This window comes from Malaclemys terrapin, chromosome 22 (assembly GCF_027887155.1).
Source record: "Malaclemys terrapin pileata isolate rMalTer1 chromosome 22, rMalTer1.hap1, whole genome shotgun sequence".
In the NCBI taxonomy this organism is placed as follows: Eukaryota; Metazoa; Chordata; order Testudines; family Emydidae; genus Malaclemys; species Malaclemys terrapin.
In genome coordinates this window covers 17,049,840-17,077,030 of record NC_071526.1, presented here as the reverse complement: position 1 = coordinate 17,077,030, position 27,191 = coordinate 17,049,840, and the positions used below count along the sequence as shown (strand labels likewise).

Genomic DNA, 27,191 nt, shown 5'->3' with positions numbered 1-27,191 from the left:
CAGATTTATAAATGGTGCCTTAATAGAACAGGAAAACCAAGTCCCTTACTCAGCCCATCAACCATAGCTCCAGTGATGTTACTAACTCATCATCACAGGTGTTACACAAGTCTGAGTGCAGTTTCTTTGCTGGGAGCCTGTATGGTCACTGGTGTTTGGACATATGGGAAATGCTGCCAGGGGACTAGCATCTGCTCTGGCTGAAGCGCGCTGAGCTTTTTACCAGTAGATGAATCGTGCTCTGCATGAATGTCAAAGGTCACAGTTAAAAGACTGGGAACCGGTTGGCAGAGCTGTGAAAGAGGACACAGAAGATGACCAAGGCCTTCTGCAGCTGAGCTGTCATTTTCACTGCAACACTTCAAGAGCCTGCCACTGATTCACAAGGTTTCCACACAGGAAACTCCCATCCCTACACACCACCACTGGAGAACAGGCTCCAGTCCAATTAGTCTGCGCAAATGTGCATAAAGATTTTCCCTACTGGGTTCCAAGTTCAGCTACAGTTGAATGGCCAGGAATTTCTACCCCGGCTAGGAAAGGCTCCATACCAGAAGCACGTATAAAGAACATCTCTTTGTCCAAGTCGTCCAAACTTTAGTTTGCTACCTAAAGAGGCTGAGGTCAAATAAGGCTCCAGGCTAATGACTGATTTATGCAACACAACTCCTTTACCCTGATAATTAGCCACCGTTCCTGTATTTTCCTTCAATGATCCTAAGTGACTGGATTACTTTTAAGAAAAACACATTTCAATCCTAGCTTAGGAAAAGCTAGACTTTATAAACAGCTAACCTGTGCAAGCTCCACAACTTCTTTCCATTCAAAAGAAAAACAAGATCAGTTTAAACAGAAAATTTGTTTTTAAATGTCTTCCTTGAAAATTCTGAAGGCTCTTGAAGTATATAAGATCTAATGTTTTACTTCTCAGATCTGCAGCACAGTCTATAAATACAGTAGGCCCATAATTCCACATATTTATAGGACAAATAGTCATGTGTATACACAGAAAATCCATTAAAGCTTCATGCAATAGACTGGTACTCTAGGGAAGCAAAGTACAGGAAAGGTGAGGAATAACCCAATTACAACCAGATTGTTCATATGTACACACAATAACTTTCTTCTGACATCAGCAGGAAATAAGCCCCCTATTAGTAATGTGTTCACTTCCCAGTTTTAGTAAAATCTTTGGAATAGTCGGATTTATACCCATTTCCATACGATAGCTGCCTGCAAACACAATGGTTTTTATTTCTTTGTTTTCTGTAATTACTATAGACATTTCAAAACACATTATTTACACAATTCAGCTTGCATACAGACTCAGCTTATTTCCTCTCTGCCTGCTTGACTGGGCACGTTTTTAAACATTCCACTGCAGAACACTGTTTTCTAATACATCTTCTACCATTTGCACGGTCTCCTAGCACGAGCCCTTTCTTAACAGAAGTGAATTCTCAACTGAAACCGTCCTCCTGTCCACTTTTAGACAATCCCAAGCAGGTGCAGAGGTTGAAAGCAATTAAAGTTGCATCCTGTTCCCGCTGAAGTCAATTGGATTTATGTCACTGACTTCAGTGGGACCAAGATTTGGGCCTAAGGTACCACTAGGTTTTACTACATCTCTTCCCACTGGTTTACTAGTGACCTTGCCACATACATTGGACACCAGGTGTGCAGAATGGGGTGCAAGGATAGCACAGCATAGATTAGGCAGTGGGAGGAGAGAGAGTAACCAGAACACCACCAGCATTCTGGAAGGTCGCAGTCTGGTGCATAAGGCAATGGAAAGTTTAAGGAGTCAGGCACAGGTGTAATGCAGAGAGCAAAGACGACAAAAGAATTGCAATATGGGTATGGCGCAACCCAAGTGCTTCCTGAAGGTTAGGCTGTGAACATCTGAATGGAAGTCTGTGGAATCTGGAAACAGATGACAGGAAGCTGGTTCCTGGATTTAGACCCCACTTGAAGCTTGGACAAGTCGTATGACAGAACGAGACACTGACAGGAGGAGGCGCCTTGGTAAGAAGAAGAAATCTCATCAGAAACCAGATATTGCCTCTGTCCTTTGGTGGGACAACAGATTCCATCGTCCAAAGCTCTCTGTGCAAGCACACTCCAGATCAATTGTAACAGAAAAACAAGGTCCAAGTCTCACTTCTACCATGCGACACATGACAGCAAGTGCCATTCTGGGCTTGGACGGGTTACAGATCATTAAAGACAAGGTGGACCCATTTGCTATGGATCTGATCAATGAGGCAGAGGTAGCCACTTGCTTTAACCTTGGCACAAGACACCACTTCTGTGGCTCAAAGTCGTTGGCAGTAGAGTTCGTGCAAGCTATTTGCCAGCATCTCTGTCTCTTGAAAAGCTTCGCAGCTCTGCTCCCAGCATGGGGGTACCTGCTCCTCCCCATAATAAGCTCCTGCAATGGCTCCAGCCATGGTAGCTATGGTATCTGTGTCTCCACCCAGCGAGATACAGTAGATGATGACCCTCTGTAGGTTGTTGTAGTGATCGGGAATATCTGGATCGGATTTCATGGAGCGCAAGAAGGAGTAAATCGCAGTGGGGACAGACTCCAGAGCAGCAATGCCATTGCCTGTTAATAAAACCAACCACATTCAGTGACAAAGCAGGACAGTTACATCCCTTCCCTAATTTAGTTCATGAGCTCATCTTATGGCCAATTTCAAACTCTAATATGGCTGGTTCAAGCCAGGTGAAGTGCGGGTAGATGCTATGCAAGTTTCTTTCCATCCCATGCTCTCCGCTGGTCTCATTCCTGATCAGCACCCCACTACCGTTCCAGTCAGGAACATGCACCCAACTACAGTCTAACCTGTAACATCACTGGGTTGCCCGGTGTCCAGAAGGAAGATCTGACTGATGGACTGTCATTAAGATGAGATCTTGGAAAATTCGGCATTATTCTTCTCTTGGAAAGAGAGCCTTTCATCCACCAAGGCTGCCCTCGGGGAGGGAGTCACAACAGAGCGGGTCACACACTTACTCTTTCCACAGGGCTGAACATGCAGTTTTTGCAACACATCCAACCCCCGCTGGTCTGGCGAGCAAGAGGCAGAAGTCCAGGAAAGCACTAACCACAGGCTCCCTAAGCTGGCCCTGCCCCATGGCTTTTCCTGAATCCCTGTAGGAAGAAAAGTGCTTACCTAACTCAAGCAATACATCTGACTTTGGAACAGTGCTAAGCTCCAAAAATTCCTTGATCTTCTTAAGACGCCTTGAAAATGGTAATTCTTCAAAACCCATCCTGGAGACAAGAGACAGGAATATAACAAATGCTCTGCTCCAGTGACTTCTCCCTCCCTGCCACCAGGGAGCAATCTGCTTGATTTGATCTAATACAACCCAGCCTATGAAGAGGTGTCCAAACAGAGGGCTCCCAGGGACCCAGACTTTCCGAAAAAAGAAACGTTAGTGGCTATAGGAGTGAATCTTTCCACATTTCCAGGTGTTTGAACCATGACCATGTCTATTGAGACCTCCTGTACACATGAGGAGAACGAGCAAGAACCTCAAAGCAAAGCTGTTCTGAGAGCTCGTCAAACTGAAATGAATGAATGAGGGCTTCAGAGGAGGAGAGAAAAGGACCCATCTTACCAGTCTGCAGCAAGTCAACTCTCTTGGAAAGGCCAGATATGGGAGAGGACGAACTGAAGTCTCACAAATTGCTTACGGGACAGGGAGGAGAAGCTAGACCTAACAGCATGCAGCCAGCAGGTTGGACGGCTTTGATGAATCACAACCACACTCTTCCACTCCATAAAGGGACTGGCTTGGACTGAGGGTGAGAGGCAGAGGGAAATGGAACCTGGAGGAATTTCTCACTCCTCACTCCGAGGACATTTACACCAGGACAGACCGGGAGACGTGTTCATGGCAGCGGAGTGTGTGGCAAGAGAGGCTCTGCAGGCCACTTCTAGAAAGAGGCGAGGAGTCTGTATTTTCAAACATGAGTTCCCCAGTCACAGGAAAAGCCATGCAGCCATGCAGCTTCACCATGTTTCCTTCATGTCATTCCTTCCTAATGACATGAAGGAAAATCTCACACGTCCCATGCACAGAATGGCATCGAGAGACAGGACAGAGTGCAATCTATGAGGCATTGGGTAGACAGCCGTACAGAGTCAAGAGAAAGACACTGCTGTGAACTAGACCAAATTCCATATGCCCGACACAATGCAACTCTCTGAGCCCTACTTACGCTCGCGCATCAGCCAAAGATTTATCATCTGCCTCCACATCCTCCATGTGGCCGATCAGCTGCTCCAGGAAGTTTTCCCGACTGAGCTCTCCCTGCAGGGCGAGGTGCACTGCCAGCGCCTGCAGGATGGCTCCGTTATAGCCAAGTGAGTTGGCATGAGTCAACTCAGCACTGAGCTTCGCAAACTGTGGATTTAAAAAAAAAAAATCATTAGGAAACCAGAGTAAAAGAGAATCACCAAACCCCATCCCATCAGCAGAGATCTGGGAGCCCCAGTGCCTGAACAACCTCCCTGTAATGCACCTTCTTCACATCCTGAACCTCAGGGTAAATCAGCGAAACGCCTGCTACCCTCATAGCACCACCGTTCCCGTAGGAGCCTTTCCCGTTAAACTGCACTCGGGCTGGCTCAAACACATCACTGCACTTGGGGCTCAGAAGTTTCTTGAACACTTTGACGACTGCCATCCCATAGCCACGATCCGGCTCCTTCTTGTGCTCCTCAGCAAATCTGCCAAAGGTAAAACAGCAGCAATTACATAGGAATTAGAAAAACCACACTGGAAAGGGACAGTTTCAACTTACATTTGGTCTGCTACTAAAATCTTTTTTTGAAAGATGCTTTTATAAAGCCTTATTATTCTTTGCATCAGAGTAAGATCCAGAGACCTCAGCAAGTATCCTGGCCCCACTGCGCTAGGTGCTGTACAGATATGTGCTGTAGAAAGAGAAAAATCCCTGCCCCAAAGACCTGGGTGGATGAGGATAACAGAGGTTGGACCATGTGGTTGTACTGACTATATCTATGTGTGGAAATCACTGGTTTCAGCTCTTAACTTTTTGATGTTTTAAGATATACTTTAAAAAATAATTGGAAACATTTTTACTAGTCACAGGCAGGCAGAAATATTGTTTGTTCAAGTCCAATGGAGACAGTTTTTAAACAATTCAACTTTTGCCTTTCACCATTTGAAACCCAAACGCTTCAGCACCAAGTATCTGAATGGGAAACGGACTATAAAACAAACTGATTTCAAAGATTTTCATTGCCCAAAGCTCGGGGAAGTGTAAAAAAGCATACCAAGCAATAAGTAAACTAGAAAGGGAATAATTTTGAAACATTGAAGTGCTTTTAATAACAAAAGTATACAAACTTGTTTGCTTACAACACAAGTTACATTGACAGTGTCCCCCCTGGTTAGTTTCAACATCAGATTTGAGATGCCACTCTAATGATACTGAAGTCAATGAGAATCTAGGATGGCACAAACCCTGCAGGCACAGGCCAAATTGCAGCCTTGGGGCCACTGCTCTTTTTAGTCTCTCCACGCAAATAGGCGGCCACTTCAGACTGAATTCCTCTGCACTTTCCTGGACCGAACGGGAACAGCTCAAAGTGGCTGCTTAGCTTTCACTCACTATCCCTTGCAAAAGCAACCCAGATCTCCCTGTTGTGGTGACTGCAACTCCTTACCTCCTGGCCATATCAACTTGATCAAACTCTCCCTTGGCTAGCAGGGACCGCACCACACACCTGGCCATGGCTGTGTCATCTGTGTAGCAGAGCGTTTCTGAAAGAGAAGGCAAAAATACCAGATGATCAGCCAAACACCAAAAGGTCCTATTGCTCCTCTAGAATCCCAATCCTATTTCTCTACTGTTAGGGGAATTCTCTGTGAATCTGGAGTGTAAAAGACTTGGCTGTATTTCCAGACACTCCGCTCTCTTAGCAGGCCTTGGGAGAGATTAAAAATGGTCACTGACTGCAGAGGAGTAACTACAGCGATCACTAGTAATACATTAGGTGGCAGTAAGGTGACCAGATGTGCCGATTTTATAGGGACAGTCCTGATTTTTGGGTCTTTTTCTTATGTAGACTCCTATCACGCCCCACCCTCTGTCTCGATTTTTCACATTTGCTGTCTGGTCACCCTACGTGGCAGTGTCAGTAAGAGAAACAAGACCAGTGATCTGGGATTAATATGAAAGAAACACAGTCAACGTGGAATCTAATTATTTCAAAAGAATGAATTCAAAGTAGTTCCAGGTACCAGTCCTGCACCAACTGGGGGGGACAGGATGCGCGGGGGGAAGTTCAGGACCCGGCGGGTGGGGGGGAGGTTAGGCCCCGCGGGGGGGGTTCAGGCCCCGCGGGGGGGGAGCAGACACCAGGGGGGGCAGGGTGTGCGGGGGGAAGTTCAGGACCCGGCGGGGGGGCGGGGCAGGGTGCGCGGGGGCGGGACAGGCCCCGTGGGGGGGGGGCAGGGTGCGCGGGGGCGGGACAGGCCCCGTGGGGGGGGGGCAGGGTGCGCGGGGGCGGGACAGGCCCCGCGGGGGGAGGGGGCAGGGTGTGCGGGGGGAACAGACCCCGGGATGGGGCAGGGTGCGCGGGGGGGGCAGACCCCGCGGGGGGGGGGGGGCAGGGTGCGCGGGGGGGGGCAGACCCCGCGGGGGGGGCGGGGGGCGTGAGCCCCAGCCCGGCCCCCACCTTTGCCATCCGCCTCCTCGCCGCTGCCCCCGGCCCGGCCCGGCGGCTCCAGCCCGCGGAGGTAGCGCAGCAGCTCGGGCAGCGCCACCACGTCCCTGCCCTCGAAGGGGGCGCCCAGGCAGTCCCCGAGCAGCGCCCCGGCCAGGCAGCCCCGGAACCGGCCCCGGGCCGGCGGGAGCCGCGCAGCGACCCGGCCCAGCGACCCGCCCGCCAGCGCCGCCGCCATCTTCTTCCGGCCCAGGGCGGGGGGCGGGGACTGGTAACCGGGGAAACGGGGGCGGGGCTCCAGGGAGGGCGGGGCTATGGGGCGGGGACTGGCACCCTGGGGAGGGCGGGGCTAGCGCCTGGAGGGGTGGGGGCAGGGCCCCCTGAGGGGGGAAGGGGCTGGCCCCCTGGGGAGGGCGGGGCTAGGATCTGGGAGAAATTGGGGCGGGGCTAGTGGCTGGGGGTATGGGGGGGGGAAGAACTGGCACCCTGGGGTGCAGAGCTGGGAGGGGGAGAGTCCCAGGGGAGGGGCAGAGCAGGAGGAGTTTGGGGGCTGTGCAGGGGATGGGGGGAGAAGAGGTGTCACAGCAGCGCCTGAGTTCCTGCCCTTCCTTTTTCCTCCGTACTTGGAGGACATTTTCACTAGTGATATTTAAATCGGATTAGGTTTGAGAGGTGACACTAGCTGAGAACACTGGGGCAGTTCATAGCCCTCAGAGCCGTTGCTTCAGGGGGGCTGCAGCCTACCCCAGACCACCTTACATTAGTTTATAGCTGGGGCCCTGGTATAAGGTTTCCTATGCTGGCCCCCGGACTCGAGACTGGGGCCTTATCCAGCCTGGGTTTTTAGCCACCACTCTAGCTGCAGCAGTGCAAATATCTAATCTAGGCATAGTGCAAGTGATTATTTACACTACTATACCTGTACTATTACATGAGGGATTTGTACAACCCCCTCACTGTAGCTAGAAAGCCCAGGGTAGACAGGACTTTTTATAAAATGAATGCTTAGAGTCTAGAGCAGAAGACAACTGCCACTATGAAAAACCCCAGCCTGGTAGACATGCCGGGAACCTGCCCAAGTTGACAGGTATGAAGATGTTGGTTTTCCCCTAACTTCTAGTCCTGCAAACTCACCTTAGCAGCTGGAAATCAAGCTGGGTTCCTTTCTAGAGGGCCCATTGCTGTAGCATCTGTGCCCCATAAACACATTTAATACTGGTGATAAACAGTGAGTCATAGACAGACAGGCAGGCAGGGCAAATGCTGATCCCAATTTCACAAGCATAACAAGGACAGATTGCAAGCTCTCTGGGGCAGCACCTGTGTCTTCTTGGGTGTGTAGACAAGACCTAGCACATGGGGAGTGAGCACTACTGGGACACACACACACACACACACCATCTGAGGGCCCACAGTGACTATGCAACTAGCTCTTAGTTAACAAGTCCGTTGCCACAAGAGCCAGACTGGACTCCAGCTCCCTTGTTTGTAGCAGCGCTGGCTCTGCAGGGCTAAGAGAAGGAGAAAAAAAACAAAAGGTTATTTTAAACATTAAAGCGGGCAGATCTGAATCTATCAGCACAGGAAGACGATATGGAGAGGTACCACTGTTACACAGTTCCTTTTCAGAGCACAGTCCCGCACTTTAAAGGACTTAAATCACTAGAGAGTCCACATGGATTCAATCATCGTAAAATGCTTCCAACGCTGTCAGATGACAAGTGCTCTTAGGGACAGACTTTATTGTTTATAATGCTCCTTGGAGTGCAAGAAGCTATACAAATCATGCGAGGGGACAGACAGTTATAAAACAACTTCGGGGGCAGGAGAATAACATTGATCTAACACAACACAGATGTCAGCTTTCCTTGGTACGGAACTGAGGCTCTAGGAGTTTTATCTTCAGTCTGGCTCCATTGCCCAATGCTGTTCCCAGTGGATTAAGCCAACTCCAGCTGCCTGCTCTTCAGGGGTGAGAGGGTACGGTTAGTGGTTCGGTTGAAGGTGTCAACCTCTGGCACAAACTTCTCAGCGGGGACTGTGAGTTTTCTCCTGCTGTCCATGCACTTGTTATCCAGCATCAGGGAGTTAGCTTTGTAGCTCATATCAGTTTGGATGCGGTACAGGTGTTTATAGAGAGCGTCTAGGGCATCCCTGGGAAAAGCAAAAGTTAGGGAGTCAGGGGTGCATTTGTGCCACTGAACTTGCCTCCTGGCATTGATGACAAATAATCAGCTTTCTGCTCTCTCACCACAATACAAATCAGCACAGCTTTTGCCTTTGCCTTCAAGCTAACGCACACCAGAGCTACAGGGGAAGTTCCTGACTCATTATACTTTATTGCTCAGGTCTCTTTAATAGCAAGCCCACATGCTGCTGCTGGAATGCAGCTCGCAAGAGACATGGCGATGGGAATCTAACACAAACCCAAAGCAGCATTTCTATTTCCCCATTTGTTCATCCAATTTCCCCCCACCCTTCAATAATTTCGTAAGTGTAGTCACACCATCCCACACCAGCTCCGCCAATCCTGACCTGCAGCTCCCCCTGCTGTCCACTCCGGAGCTCCCCACACAGCTCTAATGAGGCACCCTGTTTCTGACCTGCAGCTCCCCCTGCTGTCCACTCCGGAGCTCCCCACACAGCTCTAATGAGGCACCCTGTTTCTGACCTGCAGTGCCCCCTGCTGTCCACTCCGGAGCTCCCCACACAGCTCTAATAAGGCACCCTGTTTCTGACCTCCAGTGCCCCCTGCTAAGAACGTCACAAAGCCTTTTGGTGCTTAACATCATTATTCTTTCTTGGACGCGTAACTCCCAAACCACATAGGAACATACTGTGACTGTGCAAGCTTCTGCTTCAGGGCGGCGATGGTGCCTTCCAGCTGATGGACCTCATCAGTTAATCCATACTGCACCTACAAGTCAGGAACAGGCCGTAACTGTTAGTAGAGCCAGTACTGATTTTTGCTGATTTTTACTGATTTTGGGGGGAGGGATAGCTCAGTGGTTTGAGCATTGGCCTGCTAAACCCAGGGTTGTGAGTTCAATCCTTGAGGGGGCCACTCTGGGGCAAAATCAGTACTTGGTCCTGCTAGTGAAGGCAGGGGGCTGGACTTGATGACCTTTCAAGGTCCCTTCCAGTTCTAGGAGATGGGATATCTCCAATTTTTAATTAGTTGCTATGGTTCCCCCAAGTTCCCCTTCCCCACTTTGTTTCTATGCTTTAACTCACAGAAGTATGGTGGATTCCTTTTTATTCATCTTTTAGTCTCCATTCAGTCCACACCTAAACGTGTCTGATCATTTCGGAGCCACAGAAGCTCTATCTAGGGTTCCACCCTCACAACCTCAAATCCCTCATGGACAACGGGCATGCCAGGTTAGTATCCATCCCACACCACAGGCTCATCTATACCTGATCCCGGCACAGCTCCATGTTGGGGCGATAAGTCCGGGTCTCCAGGCGAGTGTGTGCGAGTTTTAGATCCCACATTTTCTTCCTGAGATCTTCCTCGAGGCGTCGGATGTCCTCTTCCATCTCAGCAATTTCCTCCAAGGTCTGAGGATTAAACACACACAGCACAAGGGATTGTTACCATCGTGCACTTACAGCTGTCCAGTTTAGTAAGGGTGCACTCAAAGACTGGCTTTTGAGTACTCTGGAAATTCCCAGGAGATCTAGATAGGGAACCAGCTGTGCTCAGACGGCTCCAGCCTTTCTGGGGTTTTACCAGGCTGGAAATGGTTTTTAAACAAGGACTAAAGGACTTCTGCTCAAAGAGGGTTAAACACAGCTTGCTCAGCTTGTGTGGGCCAGGCATCTCTGCTTAAAAATCCAATTTCCACCCCAATCAGGCAAGGCATGCTGTGGTTGTTTCAGGGCTGCCGTGGGATGGGTTAATAGGGTGAGATATAAGGTCCCAAACTGGCTTCTCGGCCTGCAGATGCCAATGAGCATCAATTGTGTTGTGGACCGAGAGCCACTGAATTATTTCACTCACACCACTGAATGGGCTTCAGATAGCAACATTTTTCAGTCAGCGTTGAGCTGGGCTGGATTCGAAGCAGTTTGCGGATCATCCCTCTGTGATCCCTGTAATTCCATTTCTCTGCCTTCACAGGATCAATCAGAAAAAGGGAATTTTCCTTTGTATTTGAATAGCAAGGATAAAACCCAAGGAGAGGATAAACAGCTTAGATTTGTCTGCGGTGTCATACTAGCTGCTTATCAACAATATGGCCCTGTTGACCTGAGCACTGCAGAGAAGCTGTGGTTGGGATGCCTTGAGCTCGCACAGCTGATGCCTTGCATCCACACACAACAGCTGCTTGAAGTGTTTTGTAAGTGCTGGGTGTACCAGGCAATCACAACGCCTGAGACGAGGGCTTTAGCTTGGGTCCCGCTGACTCCGTGTGGCTACAATGATTTCTCCCGGGGATGAACAGGCGGCCATGTGTTGCAGCCGTACCAGATCAGCTAGTCATGCTGACACCCTCCCAATGTGCAGTCTCTCTCATTTGGAAGTTATCCAAAATGCTGGACACTGTGGGATAGATGCCATAGCAGTCCAACATTGTACTGGGAGAGCCGTGGCAGGTAGGTATGTGCCAGGGAGTGGATGTACCAAGAGGTTTCCGTCAGAAACGCCTCTTGCACTGGGGTGTGCTGAACCGCAGCAAGGAAGCATTTCATGCCATCAGTGTCGCTTGCAAGAGATACGCTCTGAAGATAGAATCTCACTCAAGGGCGCTTGACAGTGAAGGAAACAAGCCAGAAATTTACGTTCTTCTCCTGCCATTTCAGCTCGTCGTAGGCTTTTTCAAACTCCCGGATCCTCTTCCGCAAGGCGAACTCCGCGGCCACCCGCTGAGCTTCCAGCTCGTTGTTTGTCTAGAGGGAAAAGAAGTTAAAGGTCATGCATGTGCCTCTAGGAGGTGTCTCCCCTGCACTGTTAAAGCAATTACCCTGCTCCCTCCACACACACCCCTCACTTTCAGGGCCCTGCATGACCTCACCTTTCGTCTGCCCATGACATGCTCCTCTACAGTTTCCCTGTGCCCTTCATCACCCCAACGCTCATTATTATTTGTCTGGTCAAAACACCCAGGAGCCAACTGCACTAGGGGCTTACAAAGAACCAACAGACAGTCCCAGGTGCCCCCAAAGAACTTAAAGCGTAAATATAAAGACAAGAGACAGATGCACAGACAGGCAGACGGGGGAGTATAAGGAAACAATAACTCAGTTATTGGGCCCTTCTCAAGAGCTCCCTCTATGCCTGGAACCGCCTCCTGGTACATCCCCCAACGTTTCAACAGACTTCCCTCTTCTCTTCCACAACCACTTCTGCCCATATCCTTCCTACACCGCTCTCCCTGCCAGATCTGTTTTGAGTCCGTGGTCTGCTCTTTGGGGCAAGGCAGACGCCTTGTGAGATCAGTAGAGAGCGGCGAAACACTCATGATGCCAAGGAATAATCTAGTGAGGCACGTTTGCCTTTTTAAAAATCACTATTCAGGAAACAGCAGTCATCTGACAGCCAAAGGAAACTTCCCTTCCCACGAACCAGCAGCACCACACAGCAGGTCCAAGCCTAGTTTGACTGAACTATTCAGATGGGTGCTGGAGGGTTAATTTTGATTTGGCTTTTTCAAGCCTTCCCTCCTCAAAAGGCACAGTGTAACCCCTGCCTATTTCTAAGCTGCAAAGCAGGCTGCATTCACCCAGCCATCCCCACTGGGGAACACATGACTTAACATCACCCGGCTTAACATCTATGAACGGCACCGATGGTTTCTGCATCGGTGATGGGCGATTTATTTACCTGAGCGATGGTGAGTGCTATGGCTTCCCGCAGCTCAGTGGAGGCTTTCATTTCCGCCTCTGCTCGGTCTTTGTTGTACTGGCTGTACTGGTCCCACTGCTCAGGCGTTGTTGATCTAGAATGCCGAGAGCGCCCAACAGGACAGGCTGTTTAAACTCCTGCCTCGGGCAATAAGCTGAGTGACTGCAAGAGACAGCTTGGAAGAAACCTCTCCATGCCAAGGTGGAAACGCTTTCTACAATTGCAAAGAGACTCCAATTTCAAGGCCAGATGGGACCACTGTGATCATCCTCCGACCTGCTGCACAACACAGACCAGGGAATCACACCCGGGGATTCCTGCATGGAGCCCAATATCTTTTGAGATATCCAAACATTGATTGAAAGGCTCCAAAAGATGGAGAATTTACCCCACCCCCTTGGGTATTCTGATTACCCTCACTGTGAAACTAGCATGGTCTAGTGGTTACAACAGGGAGGCAGGTCTCCTGGGTTCTCACCACAAGTCTGTCATTGACTTGCTGGGACACTTTGGGCAATTCTCTTCCCCCTCTGTGCCTCAGTTTCCCCTTCTATAAAATGGGGATGCTATTAAGTCACATCACAAGGATGTTGTGAGGCTCACGTGTGTCCACAAAGAACTTTGAAACCCTCAGGCGGAGGGAGGGTGCTTGGGAAGGACCAATGGTTATTGGGAACGACGATCACTGGGAGTATGGAGAAAGGGAGGGCTTGCTTCTCTGAGTACCGTATCGGATATCACTCCCTGCTAGCAGCAGAGCCAGTAAGACAGCCCTGAATCCAGCTCTTGGTGTTTTAAACTCTAGGCCAGGCTGTCTGTTAATTGAGCCAGTCATTTCCACGAGGCATCAGAAACTCTACTAAAGGCGGCAAGAGTCCCAAGTCTTTCCAGCATCAGCATGAAGGTTAAAACAGCCTGGGTTTGGCCACAAAGGGGCTGGTGGTTCCCTTACCCAATTGGGACCCGGGTTGGATTGACCTTGAACGAGATGTTGGGAGAGTTGACGTTGAGGGAGGAACAGACCCGGTCTATCTCCAGTGCTTCCATTTTTCCCCGGTGATCAAAGTTGAGCTGCTGGCGTGCTTCCTGCAAGAGGCTGCCAAAGAAGGGGTAGGATAAGCTGCATTTGTCACTGTCAGCAGGCTGAAAAAGGTGTTAGTGGGTCAGCCAGTGAAAATCTCTCTCCTTGGCAGACCGAGCCTGGCTCAGACATGGGCTGCCAGACAGATCCACTCAGGGAGGACACAGCCTTGTCCATCCGAGGTTAGAAAATCATAGAATATCAGGGTTGGAAGGGACCTCAGGAGGTCATCAAGTCCAACCCCCTGCTCAAAGCAGGACCAATCCCCAGACACATTTTTGCCCCAGATCCCTAAATGGCCCCCTCAGGGATTGAACTCACAACCCTGGGTTTAGCAGGCCAATGCTCAAACCAATGAGCGATCCCTCCCCCTTTACAGAGACAGTGAGTCAGGCCAGCCGTCCAACTGGCCTAAAATTGGTTCACTTTTTCAAAGCTTTCTTGGGAACCATGGGGGCTAAAGACTCGATTGGGCTTTTTTTAAAATAAATAAATAAATGAGATTCTATAGCAACAGGCTGGCCCCGGGGGACCCTCCACAGGGACAACCCTTACTCAGTGGCGCAGCTGTAGCTGCTCCTTGAACCAACTGCCCGCGTGTGACTCAAGTGCAGTGACTTGTACGGCAGTGCCCCAGAAGGGCAAAGGGCCCAGCAGGCTGGGCACTGCAGGGTACGGTTTTGAAAGAGGCTTGTGCTCTAGGGCATGAGATGCCTTCAAGGGGCCTGGATTTTCAGGAAGTGCTAAGCCCCCTCCTTTGAGAATCAGGTACCTGCCAGGTGTCTCAAGTTGGGACCCCAAAACCACTAGGCAAAAGCTCAGGCCTATCCTTTAGCTGCCACACTTGCTCCCTCCCCCTTCCCTTGTTCCATAAATGCCACGATTCCAGCAGCACTTCCAACATTCGTTCTTAACGGGCCCACTCTGGCAAGGGATGCTATCGGGCATTGCCGTGAGGCGCTGACACAATGTGTAATTCTGCCTATGTTGCCGTGTGGCCGCAAAGCATGCTCTCTGCTCGGACGCTGGCCCAAAGCCCCATACAGAGAGACACGATCTGGAGTCACCGGCGTGGGGGGGGGGAACCACCCTGAGCTCTGCTGCTCGACTCACCAGAGCTGCTCGAAGGCCTCGCTCACTTTCTGCTGCAGATCTCTCTTGGCTCCATCGATCACCTCCACCTCCTTGTGCAGCTCGTCCTCCACGGGGTCCTTCACCACATCAATGGCTCGGCGGCTCTCCCGAAGCGTCAAGCACTCAATCGCCACATCCAAGGGCAAGTTCTTGGCCTGCAGCGCACGTTCCGCTGCCTCCTTCATCTGGTGGGGAGAAGGCAGCTCGGGTTAGGGATGCGGTCCCTCCTTTGGGGGAATGCTTGTGGCTGTTCCCGTCATGATGGCCTCCTCCTAGCCACCTCTGGAAGCAGCTTTTAAACCTTGTAGCGAGTGGCTCACTGCTGCAGTCTCCTGGGTGCAACGTGCTCCAGTTGCCTGCCTCTGTCGATCGGGCCCGCAGTTCAGAGGCCAAGCGCAATGCAGCTAGCAGCTACCCTCATACTCAACTATCTCACATGGTTTTTGCAGTGAAAGGATCAGAGAGGCTTCTCCCCATTGGAGACCACAAAGTCCAGTGGGACCAGAAACACTTTCCCACTTCTAGTTAATCACAGCCCTGGCATTATGCCTTTCATTAAGGACGTCCAAGCACTTTGCAAATAGCCTGGCCTTTATTAAAACTGTGCTTAATACAGACACACAAACTCCTGATTCTAGCAGCAAAAAAGATGCAAACTTCTTAATTTAAAAGAGGTGTCAAATAAAGACAACTTTAATTGTTCTTGCCTAAAATTGTTGAGCTCCTAAATAAATATTTTTAAAAACCCACTTCTTATTCCCTACGTTTTTTTTATTTTAGTGTTTAATGTATTGGTATGTTTCCCCCCAAGATCTTTAGAAAAAGACAGGACGGACTATATGAAACACACAGCACTATGCATTCCCTCAATTCAGATGGGAACTGAAGCTAGTGAGTTTGTTTTCCTGAAAGCAATTTAAGGTCCTGATCCTGCACTGAGCTCAGAGCACTGGTGCTAAGCCCCATAGAGGAGTCGGTCCATGCACAGCTCATTGCAGAATCCGGGCCTTAGTTGTTTAAAGTCACACGTATTAAGAGCATATGTTGAGTTTAAGCCATCTGTCTTCCCAACGTACTTTGGCTAAAGCATCAATTTCAGTGTCTATGTCTGTGAGGCATTTGTCCAAGGTCTCCTTCCATCTGTTCACACTGTCGATACGTTCAGCGAGTCGTGTTCTGTTGTCATGCTCATCCCATTGTGTCTGGAATTAGAAGAGACCATTTCCATTTTAATTTTTGTAGTTGAAATTGTGAAGACTGAGGGTGCATTTCACCATGCTGACAAGGGCCTGCTTATTCATTGCCCTGCATTTTTTACCAGTGCAAAGTCCTACCGTTTGTTTTGGTAGCACAGTATATGACACCTAATGCACTAATGTAAATATCTACACAAGATACAGGCCACAAGAGCATCAAACCCAGAGTCCCCATTATAATATTTGCACACCTACAAATCAGTGCGTATGTAAGATTTCACCTCCTGTAAGTTGTCGTTTATTAATTGTGCCAAGAACTTCTCTGGAAGCAAGACTATGCTGGTCTTCCAGAAGCAACAGTTCCAATGGGGGATACAAGATAGATTTATTCACAGACAGGGTCGGCTCCAGGCACCAGCCTGGCAAGCAGGTGCTTGGGGCGGCCGCTCCGGAGAGGGGCGGCATGTCCAGGTATTTGGTGGCAATTCGGCGGATGGTCCCTCACTCCCGCTGGGAGTAAAGGACCTCCTGCTGAATTGCCGCCGCAGATCGCGACTTTTGGGGGGGGCGGGGGAGGGCGGGCTGTTTGGGGCGGCCAAAACCCTGGAGCCGGCCCTGTTCACGGAGTTCCTAGGGTGTTGCAAAAACTCACACAAAGACCTCCAAGCATTAGATGAAGGTAAATAGAATGTCAGGGGACATAGCAAATCTATTTTAGAATAGAAGATCAACTGCCATTTGCATTTATAACCCGCATGTTTATACTGCAGCCTTTGTTTTGTTTTTTAATACAAGTCCAAAGATAGAGAGAGGGGCAGTGGGGAGGACACAAGCATACAGAAAGCAGCGGGCAACTTAGAAGAGCCCAGGGTGTGGCCGTTATTAGACATGTACGGTAGCTGCTTCTGAAGCTGCGCAGAGCAAGGGTTTCCACTGAGGGAAAGCAATCTTGCAGGTTCCACATATTCACACAGCTCAGCTAATCGGAGCTCAGAGGGAACAGGTTACAAATAGGGGAGCTGGAGATAGATCTGTGGACTCAGTAGCTGATCTGTGCAGGACCAATCACAGAATTGTAGAACTGGAAGGGACCTCGCGAGGTCATCTACTCCAGTCCCCTGCACTCATGGCAGGACTAAGTATTATCTAGACCATCCCTGACAGGTGTTTGTCCAACCTGCTCTTAAAAATCTCCAATGATGGAGATTACACAACCTCCCTGGGCAATTTATTCCAGTGCTTAACCACCCTGAAAGGAAGTTTTTCCTAATGTCCAACATAAACGAAAAGATGCATCTGTTGTGAAGGCTGCGTCCCAGTAACTGTACCACTTGGGATACAGGCTGCAGATTCCCAATCCAGCTGAAAACTGAGGAGACAGCTGACTATTGGCTTGGGAATTGTAATTGCTGCCGAGTCCACAGAGCTGTCTCCAGCTCCCCTATAAGAGGGCACATGGTCCGTCAAACCTCACACTGAAATATATGGAACAGCAGCAAAATGGAGAAATCTTTACAAAGAACCCCTACAGCTTTACTGGTGAATAGCATTTGTCTAAAAGTTGTTCCACACTTTTTACAATGCGGGGTTTTGTGTATTAAATGTTTGTTTACTAAGAAATTCTCTTTCTTTGCAGCTGACTGGGAACTGCTAACACCTGCATTCAGGGATATGTATATTATAGCTCTGAGGTTTAATGCAGTGTTAATACCTTTGGGGGGAGAGGGGGAGAACTGTGACTTGTGCTTAAGCAGAGAGAGGAGCTGAAGAGCAGGAAAAGGAGAGTGTAGCAGTTATATTATCTCAGCACCCCTCTTGCCTTTTACACATTTACTGCTCTCTATAAATAACCCCCAGTGTCAGATACTTTGCCGTATCCGATTGTGCCTTAAATTCAGGCTGTGAGCTTCCACCTTGTAACCGGTGTGCCAATCGTCGTCAATTAGTTTAGTGGTTTTCATTATGTAGGTTCCTGCCCAACTGGGAAGGGGACTAAGCCATAAGATGGCTCTCTGGCCTACCAGTATGATTCTTACATATGGTGCCAGTGGGTCTCCAGTCCAAATGCCATGGAAGGCCCAGCAGCAATGCAAAGATTCAGAGTAAGGCCTGAAGGTCCCATTGTGATCATTTAGTCCGATCTCCTGCCCCACGCAAGCCAAAGAACTTCCCTCAACAACTTCTGCATCAAGCCTATAACTTCTGTTTGATCCATAGTAGATCTTTTAGAAAGAGACCCGGACTTACAGAATCAGATTCCAAGGCCAGAAGGGACCGCTGTGATCATCCAGTTTGACATCCTGTACAAAACAGGCCAGAGAACTCCCCAAAATAATTCCCTTTGAACTATAAACCATATCTTTTTTAAAAATCCACTCTGGATTTAAAAATTGCCGGTGATGGAGATTAACCACAGCCCTTGGTTAATCACTCACTGTTCAAAACGTGAGCCTTCTTTCCAGTCTGGATTTGTCTAGCTTCAACTTCCAGCTGTTGGATTCTTCCAGTCTGAAGAGTCCATTGGCCAATATTTGTTGCCCAGGAACAAATTTCAAGACTGAAAGTGATGGAGAATCCACCCGCTCCCTAGGTAAGTTGTTCCAGTAGTTAGTGAAGGAGCTCAGACTGAATGATTGGGATGGTCCCCTTTGGCTTTAAAAATGGAATAAATGAGCTACGAGCTATGAGTTGATAAATCACAGCAAATAACTTAGGCCATGTCTACACTAGCGAGCTTACAGCAGCACAGCTGCCCTTGCGCAGCCACTCTGCGTCGACAGGAGAGCGCTCTTCTGTCGACATCATAAAACCACCTCCATGAGCAGCAGTAGCAGCTCTCCTGCCAACATAGCACTGTGCACACAACCACTTCTACTGGCAAAACTTAGGCCGCTCAGGGGTGTGTTTTTTTCACATTCCTGAGCGACATATTTTGCCAACATAAGGGCTAGTGTAGATGTGGCCTTAGTCAACAAAGCGAGACTGGGATTTTCTCAGATTCGTTCATTCAAAGTTTGACCATTTCACACAAGTTTTGTTCACCCTGCACCTTGCTATTCAGATTCCAAAAGCTCTGTTGCTCAGCTGTGATTGGTCCCAGGTCAGGTGGCATGGTTTCTATCCCAGGACTGGATGGAAGTAGCTGTTCTGATCAGATTTCTGGTATGAATGTGCACAGAAGTGAATTTTAAAACTTTCCAGGATATTCAATCCAGTTTTGCTGGTAAAACTCGATCTGACAATACGTTTGGAGTCAGTGAACACAGAATGGGTGAGAGCATGACCAAATCAAATTAGTTTATAAGTTACAACTAATTTTATTGGAAGATTATTTTCACCCCCAGCATTCAGCTGGCTTTGCTAATTTCACACTAAATAAGCACTTCCAAACAACCCTCCCTCACTACTGGCATAGGTCCACCTCAGTGATCTGAAGGTTGAAAAGGGACAAACTTCCCCATTCAGCCAGCCAGATCTTTAACACCCCCATCCTACCCCCCCCCAAAAATCCCCAAACCTGTTTTTACAAACAAAAAGGGGAGTAAAACAGCTGGGAAGCCCACCTGGTTGTTAGTTTCATTCCGGAGAGTCCTGGCTTCCTGCCTGATCTGATGGGAAGCAGACCGCTGACGCTCAGCGTTCATAGAGATGAGGTTAGCATTGGTGTGCCAGTCTGGGACTGAAAATCTCTGTCCTGGCTTCACGCTCAGCGTGGCCATATCACCAAGGTCAGCGGCTCACTACAGCAGAGAGATGGAGAAACAAGTAATAGCCTGGCTGCCCTGGCCGCTGCAGCCATCCGAATGCCCCTACAGGTTGGAAAGCACAGAAAAGGACAGTACAAGCTTCCCGACCACAACCATCCCCTCTTGACAATGTGCCTTCTTGGCAGGGCCGGTGCAAGGAAGTTTCGCGCCCTAGGCGAAACTTCCACCTTGTGCCCCCCCCGCCCTGAGGCACCCCCCCCCCACCCCAGCTCCCCACCCCAGCTCACCTCTGCTCTGCCTCCTCCCCGAGCACGCCGCCCCCGCTCTAATTCTCCTCCCCTCCCAGGCTTGCGGCGCCAAACAGCTGATTGGCACTGCAAGCCTGGGAGGTGGGAGAAGTGGAGCCGCGACTGCGCTTGGGGAGGGGGCGTAGGAACGCTGTAAAAAACAAAACAATTGGGGGCACCGCTTTTTGGCGCCCCCAAATCTTGGCGCCTTAGGCAACCGCCTAGTTTGCCTTAATGGTAGCACCGGCCCTGCTTCTTGGGACTACCTGGTGATGAGCCAGTCCATCCTTGGCCTCCTTGGCTCATCAGGCAACCTCCCCCAACTGCTGATCTTGGGACACAGTCAGCCCCAGCAATGACCTTCCCTGTGATATTTAACATGCCCGGGCAGGTGACCGGCTGCGTCTCTGTGATTCTCCCTCACAAGGTGATTTAATAAAGACTGTTCCACTCACGCTTCACCCAGCCGAGGGCTGCATGGCCGGGAGAGGCTGCACCTACTTTGCAGAAGCAGAGCAGGATTGTAGTCACCCTCTTCAATACAGAGGTGCAGCCCTGCAAAAGCGACAGCTCTTCGCACATGATGTCCAGCCTGGATGGGTGCAGTGCCTGCCTGCAGGGACTCTAGGTCCCAAAGAACAGAGGGCACCCACTCCAGATGTGAATGTAGCATTACATGCTGGGGACTAATCTCTGGAGGCAGTAACTCATCAAAGATTATGGGGACATGTGCCACTGAGGGCCGGCTTTGGCTCTGCCACTGACCACAAGCAGCTTATTCATCTAACGCCACTGGGGCTTCTTGCACAAGTAGGAAAAGCAAGATTTGTAATCAAACCACATTGGGTGCGGGGGATTTGTGCTATTCCTTGAGCTGGGGAGGGAAGAGGCCACACAAAGGCCTCGGAGCTGCAGGACAGGTTGGAGGGGGTCAAATTACATGGAGCAAATTATAGTGAAAACCCCAGAGAAAGGTAGGAGGAGGCTTCACACTTTAACACAGAAGGGAGGTATCTCTCTCTCTCTCACACACACACACCACACACACTCTCTCTCTTCCTCCTTCCCCCTCATCCCCCCAAAAGACATCTCAGACGCACTGCACAAAGCCCAGCTCCTGGATTCCCCACAGCAAGGCCATGGCACCTGGCTCCTCACACTGAATCAAGTCAGAGCAACTTACCCCCTTCCTTCCTTGACTCTGGAGTTTCTGCCTCCCACTGCTGAGTGGTTGGTTGTGTGTGGGTTTTTTTTTTTTTTTTTTTTTTGTATTAGTGGTTGCTAAGCATGCTCTGGAGGGTTGCCAGGCAACCATCCTCACCAGGAGCCAATCGGAGGCTTTTTCTTTTTGTTTACAGGGACTGAGCTCCATAGCAACAAGGGGATGTAAGGAGAGAAAGGCCTCAGTGCTTCAGGCCCAACTGTTTGGGATCTGGGATTGCAGGAGAAAGCGAGAGGTGGGATCTGGTGCTCACTTACAGAAAAGCCTTAGGAAATACCACAGTGACTATTGGTTGTGGGGAAGAATGGAGATTACTCACTTTGGACAGAGTTCCTGGGTCCTGATTTTAAATCCTACTGAGACATGTAATATAAAGATCCCATATTTTCAACATTTACAAGGCAAACGTTCTGTAAAATCTGGATACAAGAAATCTCTATCTAGACCTTTAAAACCACATTTGAGGAGTTGACCCAGGAGAAACCTGGAACAAAAAGGTTTAATTTCTAAGATATATACAATTTTGATTGAAAAAAAAATTGTAAGAAAACAACCCAGACGAAAAGCTGGGAGAGGGATTTGGACAAAAACAGATCTGGATGAGTGGATCTCTGTATCGGAAAAGGGATATACATCTTCAAGTTGTGTAGCTCAAAACAAAACTATATATTACTGTATAGATGGCATTTGACTCCAGTTAATATTCATCATATTTTTGTTACTAAAGAGGTGCTACGCTGGAGGGATTGCAAGGAAAGGGGAACGTACTTACACACCTGGCGGTTGTGTCCAGGAATTGGATGTTTTGGAGAGGAAGCTATTAAAGAACATTCATGTGATGACAAAATACCAGCTTCCTAGCAATCCCCTGACCTGTTTACTTAAAGTTTCAGTGAAGGATTTACATTTTAAAACAGAATGACGTTAATTTCTTTATTTTTTTTATTGTATTGCACATTATTGGAAAAATGTGACTTCCTCTATGGAACTGTGGTATAGTAAAATATGGACAGTCCTTCGAATGGAAAAACTTTCACACCAAGAACGTACACAAGAGAAGCGCCAAATGAGGCTAGGTATTTAGAAATTTGGTCACCCTTTTTAGCATACTCAAAAGGATGATGGCTTCCCAGCCAACAAGCCAGAATCTTTAGCCTAGTTCTTTGAATATTCACCTGATCCTGAATAAGTAATGTACGATATGTAGTAATGTAGTATGTTAACATTTTATCATAACTTTGCCTTAAAAAAAGCTTAAGAACCCCATGGTCTTACTTTTGAAAACTGTCCCTACCCCGTACTTGGGTGTGGGTGTAGCCGACACTGCTGCTGCCTATACTGACGTCTTGGGTGTAGACTAGGCCTTCGTCTCTTCTCTGTGTAGACATAAGTCTGCTGGGTTCTGAGCATCAGTGAATGGTGGAGCAACCAGGTTCTTTGGGGCAGGGACCATCTTTTTGTTCTGTATTTTGTACAGCGCCTGGCACAATAGGGTCCTGTTCCATTACTGGGGCTCCTAGGTGCTACAGCATTACAAATGAATAACTCCTCTCCTCAAGCCCTCCTGCAGCAGGAATGTTTTCATGGTGTCACTGGAGAGCTATGAGGAAGGCCATTGCTGCATGATCTGCCTAAGTCACTGCACATCAGAAAGCTGTCATGTAACTGGGGTAAGGGGAAAAGGAAAAGCAGCACCTAGTTCTGTGTTCAGCCTATCCATAGTGCTGACAGCACCTTCCCCTTCCCTTGTTCCGACCATCTTCCTTCCCTGAATCTCTGCACCTAGGGTCCCCTCTTTTTCCATACAAAGTTCAGATTGCCTCTACCCTTCAAAGCTCTTCCCAGCTCTGCTCCTGCCCACCTCTTCCCTCACAAATGTCTAAACCTCCCTTCCACTCTAGATGCTCCCATTTCTCTTCTCACTTCAGTCCCTTTGCCTGCCCCCACTTCAGACACTGTGCCACCTTCCATACCACCACACTCTGTCACCTTCCCGAACATTTCTAGAAAGACCTGGTCCTAAAAGGTACCAGCGATAACACTAACAGCCACCTCATGTCTTTAGGTTCTACACAGAAGGGATTTTGTATAGCGTGTGTGGATAGGCTAGAAATCAGGATCAGGGATCCATTGTGCTAGTTTCTGTACAAAAGCCATGGTCCTTGTCGCAAGGTGTCCTGGCAAGAAGTGTTAATCTGATTTGAAAAAAGTGACAGCACTGAAAAATGGAAGACGTATTCAATTCCTTATCGATTACAATTTTGAGTACTCTTAAAACTGGTAACAGGGGTCATTTATTCAATACACCTCTACCCTGATATAACGCGACCCAATATAACACGGGTTCGCATATAGCGCTGTAACCCCGGGGCTCCGGCGGCGCTTTAAAGGCTGCTGCGGGGAGCCCCAGGCCCTTTAAATAACAGTCAGAGCCCTGCCGCCACTACCCCGGCGCTCTGGCAGCGGGGCTTGGGTGGTGATTTAAAGGGCCCGGGGCTCCCCATGGCTAGAGCTCCAGGCTCTTTAAATCACTGCTGGAGCCCTGCCGCCACTACCCCGATATAACGGGGTTTCACCTATAACGTGGTAGGGATTTTGGGCTCCCGAGGACCGTGTTATATTGGGGTAGAGGTGTACTAGGATTCCTCCCAACCGTCTGCCCCTACTTCTAATACTCCTTCCCCCTCCTCCCCCCAATGATACTGGTTAGGTAAAATCTGCTTTCTAATTCTGTAATTCATTGTCTACATACTTCCTAACATGTTGGAAGATTTGACAAAATAAACTGAGTAATGGACACAGCAGTGAAGTTTGGAGCAAAGCTTTTTTTTTATTGCAGTTATTAGTGAAAGTTACACTTCAAACTGAAGCAAAGCGACACTAAAACCAATAAAAAATTTTTAAAAAGGTAAAAACAAACACAACATAGAGTCCTTCCAGTATAGAGAATGGCAGAAAGAGAGGAGTGGAATCTGTCACAGAAAACTTTGGTGACAGTTTTGGCTCAGAAAGAGTTCCATGACTGAATTTCACAATGCAAGTATTGTGAGCGACAGAAGGTTAAACAAAAATCAAAAACTTGTCCTTTTAATCTCAACCACAGACATAATACATTTTTGCAAAAGACAATGATTTAACCAAAGGTACAACATTCACCACTGAAAATCTGCACACAAGCATTTTACTTTCAGAACCTTGCTTGCTTTCTGTTCACCTCTTATTCTGAGCCTTCAGCTGACACCACAATACGTAACTGGGTATTCAGCACGTGCATATACAGTGCCAAAAAACTCTATCACCACCACCACATCCCCATACCATTTTATTAGTTTGTGGAGAAATTATTTAAATTGCCAATTTATGCACATTTCAATTTTATATCAACTTAAGGATGTCTTATAATTCCAGCTGTTTTTCATTGAATAGCACTAAATAAAAAGTTATAGAAGTCTGAAAGTAAAATCACATTCTCTCTGACAAAGGTTTGGCAGTCATGTTTAGTATTCCCTCAAAGTATCATCTGGTCCTATGTCCTTTCAGATTCAGACCTGCACTGCAACCTCCGTTCATTTTCACAGACGTTTTGGAAAAAAAACTAAAAGAATGCAAGTATTAAAATAAGGTTAAATAGTACATTACATGCATTTCAAAACAAAATTTAATCTTCAAATGATTAAAGTAGGTTTACAATATACCCAACTTGATTTTATTTTTTTAAAGCCAAAAGAAAGATCTAATGACTTTATGTATATTCTATACCATTCTAGAGAGATTACAGGTGGCTAGCAGAGGGAAGTAATAGTGGGACAGAAGTTATGTCATGATATTTTACTGTGCTGGAAAAAAAGCAAAAGTTGTGATAGGTAGAAAATTTTGGCAAGAACAGTTTGTTTGGAAAAAGGAGAGGGGGAGGGGACACTGCTTCTGGTTAGCATTACATTTCAAACCATACTAACACATATCAACTCCCTCCCACCCCAAATAGTTGCAGCCCACATCCGCAATACAAATAGGCACACACGGTCAAGATGGTTAAAAAGTAAAAATAAAAAAGCTTTTACCAATGCATTTGTCATCCGCCTACAATCTATTTTGTGCAATGTTTCAAATCACAACTCTGTTTTTTTCTTGAGATAAACCCCTTTTTCTTTTAAAAATAGACATTGTCTTCATTGTTAGAACACATTCTATTTCTTGCATAAAGCAATGGTAGCACCAAAACAGAAGGGAGCAGTTAACAGCATATCAGAAAGAGGAAGAGTGTGTGTGTGAGACATAAATGTATAAGAGAATTCCAATCCACTGGAATGGTCTGTTAAAAAACAACAACCCTTTATTCCAAAAAGGAATTCCAAGTAGCACAAATATTCTCTTTATTTAAGTACACAGTATTATACACATGTAACATTTATATATACACACCACTGCTTCCAGTAGTCTTTTACCTAAACATGAGTTGATTAGTAATAATCTTCAAGGTGCACACTATGCCACATGATTTGCCATTCTCTGAAGACATATTAATAGCCATATTGGCCCATAACTGAAAAGACACACATTAAGACCATCTCTACACATGTAGCTGGGGGGCAAGGGAGAGGGGAGAGATTGATTCCCAGCTCAACTAGGCATACTCCTGCTCGTGTCATTGAGCTAGCATGTGAAAAATAGAACAGAGCCCTAGGGTCCAAGCAGGTTTGTACTCTGGGCAACTAGCTCATGCTGCTGCTCGTACTATCAATGCTACACCACTATTTTTAGTGCACTAGCTCAATGAGAGTTAGCACAAGTATGTCACCTCCAACTGAGACTCACGCCCCCAGCTCCAAGTACAGACAGAGCCAATGACTACATATTACAGTGAAACCTTTAAAGTAATGCCTGATAGACAATGCTCATAGCTATGCCAACCACCCCCATAGCCCTGTGGTACTGAGCAGTCACCACTTTCCCACACAGAATGCCAATGCTATTTATCCATGAGCAGTCCGTGCTGGAAAGCCTAACCGTTCACACCAAGGGAAATAAGAATCTCCCTGGCAAATGAATCTACACCCTGTGAGCCCAATACTCATTTTATCACCTGACATGTGAAACAAGAGAGCCAAATTACTGTACATCAGTACTGCTAATCATATGGGAGAACCCTGCTCAGTGAATGCCAGCAACAGAAGATTGGTTTTTATCAGTACAGTTATTGTACCCAGAGGCTATACATTTAACATCGTTACCATCTGCAGTACTGAGCTGAAAAGTAATATTTTAAGGAGCAGCACTTATCTTCAGGTAAACATTTAACAAAGCCAGAGTCAACGCTGCAAAGCTTCACTTGGAGAAATGAGTACACTTTCCTCATTAACACAAACTGTGCCCAAAACACAGTAAAACCTACAACCAAGGTGGAAAGGGTTATATTAGGGTCCACAAAACAGAACAGCCCAATGAAGCCAACATTCAGCCAAGCTACCTGACATCAAAAGGCTAAACTGTCTTCCTTCTAATAGCCTTCCTATCACTTAATGAAATCTTTCAATGTCACTTCACTTGCCTGGCACAGCAGCCCTAACCTTTCCAGGTTTTTAATTTACCACGTGACCACAGAATTCCAAAAACCTTCTTCAAATCTGGCACTATCCACCTCTCCAATGGAAAACTGACTGGCTGATATGCCAAAATGAACAGAACCTTGTACAACCTGTATTTTCTATTGTAAAGAACTGGGTGTTTAAAAAATAAAATAAATAAATAATCTGTTCAAAGAGACTTCCACAGTTGGGCAAATGTAGACAATAAGCAAGTTTACTGGCCAATAATTCTAGATTTTAATTGCTATTCTTGCAAATCTGTGTTTACATAGACTTTTCCCTCTTACCGACCACCTTGCAACAAAAACCAATCCTGTTGTCAGAAAAATTACAGGTACAAAGTCAGTATTATAGACCAGTACCGCTAGCTTTCCCAACGGGGTAACTCCCAGAGCAGATAAGACGTGTGCACAAAGACCAC

General features: G+C 47.8%; 2 protein-coding genes across 2 annotated transcripts; both read right to left on the bottom strand.

Annotated features, from left to right (window-relative positions):
• Nucleotides 1-965: 965 nt before the first annotated feature.
• ADPRS (ADP-ribosylserine hydrolase) lies at nucleotides 966-6,948 on the bottom strand. Its single transcript, XM_054012086.1, has 6 exons — nucleotides 6,723-6,948; nucleotides 5,709-5,805; nucleotides 4,538-4,745; nucleotides 4,235-4,419; nucleotides 3,180-3,280; nucleotides 966-2,608 (listed from the first exon to the last, which is right to left on the bottom strand). Exons 1-6 carry the CDS (start codon nucleotides 6,946-6,948, stop codon nucleotides 2,316-2,318), a joined length of 1,110 nt encoding a protein of 369 aa, XP_053868061.1. The 3' UTR covers nucleotides 966-2,315.
• A 1,484-nt stretch (nucleotides 6,949-8,432) lies between these two features.
• On the bottom strand, nucleotides 8,433-21,196 carry TEKT2 (tektin 2). Its single transcript, XM_054012085.1, has 10 exons — nucleotides 21,147-21,196; nucleotides 19,533-19,709; nucleotides 15,850-15,975; nucleotides 14,753-14,958; nucleotides 13,511-13,654; nucleotides 12,538-12,652; nucleotides 11,496-11,603; nucleotides 10,128-10,271; nucleotides 9,548-9,627; nucleotides 8,433-8,864 (listed from the first exon to the last, which is right to left on the bottom strand). Exons 2-10 carry the CDS (start codon nucleotides 19,686-19,688, stop codon nucleotides 8,651-8,653), a joined length of 1,293 nt encoding a protein of 430 aa, XP_053868060.1. The 5' UTR covers nucleotides 19,689-19,709; nucleotides 21,147-21,196; the 3' UTR covers nucleotides 8,433-8,650.
• Nucleotides 21,197-27,191: the final 5,995 nt, after the last annotated feature.